Raw genomic sequence first — 6,000 nt, forward strand, 5'->3', positions numbered from 1 at the left:
TCCACGTGTTCGATGTTGATTTGGCTAAGATCAGTTCGTGATTTAAAATATGGAAATCCTGCAATCTTCACACATCCCCTTATACTATAAATAAGATGAGTAGAACCCAATGCGTTTGAATAGAAATATTTCATGACTAGTAAATAATACATTAAATAGTATCTGCTTATTCACAAAGAAATACTAAATTACTAGTAAGAAAGATATATGTTGTAATTGTATCTTGTTTTATGAAACTGGATAATGCAAAGTAGTGTACTATGATAAAATGAAAATGTCATAATATAATTAGAAATCAGTCGATGACTTCATACAAAAGCCTAATAACGAAACTAGAGAAATACAGTTGAAATAACTAGGGATCAACAATTTAACCAGTGGAACCGAACGTTCATACAATTAGTTTTCAAGTATAAGTTAATATCATTAAAATAATCACTTTTATGACATTTAAAATGATTCCCAATATCGTTGTAATGAATTTATATTATAAATGGATTTGCAGAATAATGAAAACCAAACTATGGAAAAGTTTTAGTGTTAATGTATAAAATGTCTGGTAACGTAGTTGATCATAGAATAAAAGGATGGTTTGATAAGGGATTGAATCTCGTTTGTGTCATTTTCAAAACTTAGAGAGATTATAATGGATTTTGTAGTGAAAATCTTTTCAGGAATTCAAAGGTACTTCACTATAATTACGTGATATAAATGATTCTTAGGTGAAACTAAAACAGAATTATCCAGATTTTCTGGGAGATAGTAAAACCTGAAAGCTAGTAAACATGGTTATTGTTATATCGATTGCACGCGTGTGTGCCCTGTTTATATATGAATGTGATAAGACTGCCAATTGGAGAGCACTGAATTTATTGATCTCCCAATGATATACAAAAGCCGTATGAACAGTCTTGAGTACTCGTCAGTCCTGCTATCAGCCTAGCCCAGCCAGTTAAGTCCAGAACACCAATAACAGCCTCTGCAATATGAATCATTATTCTCAAACATAGCGGGTTTATATGCCAAACAGACTGACCACAACGTACCATAAAATAGAAAATAACATTTGTACAAGATTTGACCAAATGTAGCTGTGAATAGGGGGGACAGTAATCAATAGACTAGGGATAACTCAATAATGGTAAATTGTATAATAATAGTTTATAAGTCGAAATAAAGCTTATAATAAGAAGGACACGAATATGGATACCTTAGTTACTTAACAATTTTACAATAGGAAATATACATATCAAATTGGTCCATAAATAATTCTCCGAGTTACCATTCATAATTCTCCACAGGATATAACAGTTATCCTTTAGAAAGTCTTGTGATTAAAAATAAAAATTATCAAGGGAATCATTTCCGAATAAATAAAAGTAAGGTATGAAGTTTACTTGGGATAGAAGCATATATGTAACTTGACGTGTGTTTGTCTCTTCGGCTTATAGCGTTTTAACTCATTTACCTTATTGATATTTAGGGTGTATGTATATATTATTGATCAGTGACTGGGCATACGTACGTTCGCATTCGTAACACCTCTATTTCTAGAGATTTCGTGGTCCATTGCCTATTGAACAATAAATTGATTATTTTTTTATTACGGATGGGATATATACATATTAGCTCATTTCAAAATTGCTTTCTGTTTTTATTTTGCCTGATACAACTCCTTTGATTTCCACTTAGGGGGAAAAATTCCTATTTGTAACTATATTTATTCCCTCTTATTCTGATCTTTATTTTCATGAAAGAAATGAATGAAACATATCTCAAGAATAAATCTTGTCTTCTTACTTTATTTGTTTATTCTGTTATTGACTAACTCTTGATTTTACTTCTTACAACAGTCTAATTATCATTGTCTCTGTAGTATATATATATATATGAAGAGCAGATAAATTATACTTTCACCTTCTACATATAGTTTTCTTGTAAGTACATAGTAAGTAAACAACAAAAGGGCAAAAAGACAATAATAAGTAAACAAATAAATAAACTAAATGAAAGTAGTTCAACATACTTTATGACAACGAAATGATTGCCTCTTTTTATGATATATGTTCTTTTTCATTCACATATTCATCGAGTAAAATAATCTTTCTTTCCTTTCGATTTTTTACAACAATAATATCAAATTTATTTGTAATATCGCTTATAGATAGAGCTAATACGGAATATATCTGTGGAAAGACATACTGTTAAATCAATCATTTAAAGAAGTATTGGTTTTCGGAAGTGTAAACTGTCGTTAGTATTGAAGGTAGAAAACAGGAAGTGTTGTGCTTCATGCTTTATTTTTAATCTGTAATCCTGATATATATATATATATATATATATATCGCAGTGTTTAGGTAGGCATATAATGAAAACATGAATATAAAATGGGATGAATAAGATCTCTGAGAATTTTTTATATACTCTATTGAACATTGGAGATAATAAAAGATGGAAGATAACTGAGGGATTATTTCTATTTGGAATTAATGGTTTGATACTGTAAGGCATAATGACTTTGAACTAATTACTTTGTTTAAGGTAGGTGTTCATGAGTTAGCAGAAATAAATTCTTTGAAAAACTGACGATACCAGGTGGTTCAATAGAAGCTAATAACATACTGAAGTTATTAGACAACCGATCAAATTTTAAGTCATATGTAAAACCTTCATCTTTTCTAACAGTGAACCTTCAAAATATGTTAGTCTCGTTTTAATAATCTGTAGTTTTACCAAAGTTGAATTTTATTTGTAACATACAAAGTCAGAAAATAAACTAATCCAAAATTAAATCACTTGGATGTGAGTATGCAATACTTTTAAAATCTGTCACCAAACTTACTAAAAGTCACTATCATTTGGGAATATTACTGAAACGGTAAAGTCAAATGAACTGAATACTGTGAAAAAGAGACCAATGGATAGATACTTTGGCCGAATCATATCAATAAAGTGAAAAATGTTTCAATAATTTGTTGACTTACTTCAAACTATTAAAAGAAATTTTCGCTTAACATTTAACTTAATTAGTTCGTTTGATAAACTGAGAAGACAAAAATTATTTTCTAATACATCCGCATTCAGAGTACATTGAGAGTTAGAAGGTTTAAGAAGAAACTACTTAGTACTTCAAGTTTTATTCGCGTTTGCTTAGATAATAACAGTAAATTCAAGTAATTATATGATGTATATAAAAAAAGATTTCATTGAGACATAGAATTGTTATTGATGTAATGAATAAATTAATAAACAAAATAATAATAATAACATTTACATTCACTTAGTATTGTTTGTTTGAATCTTCCCATTGATGTTTAGGACTGCAATTGGTCAGTCTTTTATTGGCATATGTGCATACTGTGCGTATTGCCTCGATATAGCCTTAATTCACAATCACGATAAGCAAATATGGATAGTGGTTAGCAGTGAAATCCAGGACGGGCGTTTCGTCCTATTTGAGACTCATCAGCTGTGAATTTAAAGTTCACCCCATTGCACAAGCAAGTGGCTATCAGGACTCAGTGGCCAGGTGGATAAGGCGACTGCGTTTGAAGTGAACGGTACTGAGTTTGAGTCCCAGAGTAAACTTCAGGTACATCCAGCTCAAATAGGACGAGACGCTCGTCCTGGATTCCACTGCTAACCATTATCCATCTTTGCTTATAATAACATTTAAAGTTGTGTATCATGACAAATTACTCTATACTAAGATTTCATTTAATAAATACAATAAGATTTTTTCATTAATAATTATTACTGAAATGAGTTACAACATACTTGTTTAGGTTTCTTTTTTTCAATATACATATGTAATTCAATATTAACCTAATTGAGCACAGCTGAGGAGGACGAAACGGCTATCCTGTGCTTCCAGGTTTTCCAAAGTGGTCCAACTTTAATTGATTCATGAATTCAACTATTAAATTATCACAATCTACACAAAACCTCCCTTTCTGATAATAACTTTTATTGTATTCAATTTAAAAGCATAAACTAGTAAACTATTTCTTTTTTTAGAAGTACAACATGCTGATACAACATTGAGTAGTCAATGTTCAACATGTGTCATGGCTGGTTCACTTATGAATCAGAGTAATTTAACTGTAGAAACAGGTGATTTAACAAATGTAATACCGATAGGAAATAATATCCAAGTTGTTAAACCACAATCCTTAGAATCATGGACTGTGAATAATAGCAATAATCATGAATTAAATAAACAAACAAATTATATTCTTCATACGTCTAATCAAAATCAAATGACAAATGTAAATCCTATTATGAAACAATCTTCTAATGAATGTCATTTAACTAAATCATTTATGAATCATAGTGATACAAATGCACCTATAGCTAAAGTTAAACCATTTGTTAAAGATTGGATTCAAAAGCATAGCACATTGCCAATAAATACTAATATGCATGAAGAGTTTACTAAAGTATGTTGATTGTTTCATTTTATTATTGTGAAAAATCTTATTGTTACGTTTACAAGCTAGTGGGAAATTTAATAATAACTCTTTGAAAGCTTATTTTAAAAACTGACCTAGTAAGTCACACATCAGCGAGACAGAAATGGTACTTTTATGTTATGGTAACTCAAACAGCAAGATCTGTAGAAAAAAATAATATACCAGGTTCTCAGAGATTGCCTCATCTATGTATAGTTTACATTATAAACTAACCTTACTTAAGTAACTATTTAAAACCTTATTGTTTCATCATAGTACAGGTGTTCTTGGTAATGCATACCTGCTACTCCATCAGAGACTGAATCTAGGACTTTTAGGCATATTTTCAGACTCTTTATCTGTAGACTATCAAGTTAGTACCCAATGATTCACATTTCCATCTCCATTCAATTTATATTTAACTAGACTACGAGGCATCTTACTAAAGATCACGTGTCTTTTGTGTCGAGATTCGATAAATATTCCCGAAGTGCTAGTGAGAAGCTGTGTTAATTAAAGTTCACCCATGTTCAGAACTAAATAATTTATCATTGATGAGAGTGATTGAATAATCGTCCAATATCATTAACTGGCTAAATGGAAACTTTCAACCGATGAATGATAATTCCGGGATCTAAAGTTAACACAATTATTGCTATGTAGGGAAGTCCTGGGTTCCACCTCTTATAAAGTTTCGGATAAACAATGATGCGGAGTTCTATAATAAATAATTCCTTAATAAGGTTGTGTTGTTAATTTAATCAAATTATTTCAGTTTTGCTTTTTGTAAATATGTTTATTTGAAAAAGGTTTCTCACCTTTTACATTGATACCCGATTTTCAGACAAACGAACATCATCAATTACAACTAATGAAATCAGATGAGAATGAATTATGCACCGTAATTAATGCAAATCTTAATATGGCACTTGGAGAGATTGGTAATGAAGGTCAATCTATCAGACATCATATGTAAGTAAATTTAGTAAGGTATATGTTAACATAGATATTGAGCAAGAAATAATATTCCTTCATCCATCTTGAAATGATGAATGAGTTTCAAACTGAAGACAAAATTAAGTTAAATAATGATACAAGTGTCGTATTCATTCTCTTGTAATGGTAAATATTCCAAAGTTGTTGCATAATTTTGTATTAGGAAAAGCAAGTATTTAACATTTCCTTAAGAGTTATTAGATAATATCTTTCCAACAAGAGTAACTAACCATTATAGATTATAAGCAAAGATGGATAGTGGCTAGCAGTGGAATCCAGGACGCGCGTTTCGTCCTATTTGGGACTCGTCAACTGGATGTACCTGCATCTGAGTTGATGTTCACTCTGGGACTCGAACCTAGTACCCTCGCTTCAAACGCCATCGCGTTATCCACTCGGCCACTGAGATCTGATAGCCACTTGCTTGTGCAATGAGGTAAAGTTTAAATTCACTTAGTATTGCTTTGTTTGAATCTTCCCATTGATGTGTTAGGACTGCAACTAGTCAGTCTCTTATTGGCATATGTGCATACTGTGCGTATTGCCTCGATCT

The 6,000-nt window shown here is 30.9% G+C and overlaps 1 protein-coding gene across 1 annotated transcript in view; it reads left to right on the plus strand.

The window, feature by feature from the left end:
- Smp_169360 (putative kinesin) overlaps positions 1-6,000 on the plus strand; it is a gene marked incomplete at both ends in the record, with an annotated part of 71,929 nt that overhangs the window by 47,891 nt on the left and 18,038 nt on the right. The window contains 2 exons of the mRNA XM_018794649.1: positions 4,018-4,441; positions 5,298-5,423. Coding sequence (XP_018649040.1) covers positions 4,018-4,441; positions 5,298-5,423 — 550 coding nt within the window. The remainder of the gene's footprint in view (positions 1-4,017; positions 4,442-5,297; positions 5,424-6,000) is intronic.

This window comes from Schistosoma mansoni, chromosome 1, assembly GCF_000237925.1.
Source record: "Schistosoma mansoni strain Puerto Rico chromosome 1, complete genome".
Taxonomy (NCBI): domain Eukaryota; kingdom Metazoa; phylum Platyhelminthes; class Trematoda; order Strigeidida; family Schistosomatidae; genus Schistosoma; species Schistosoma mansoni.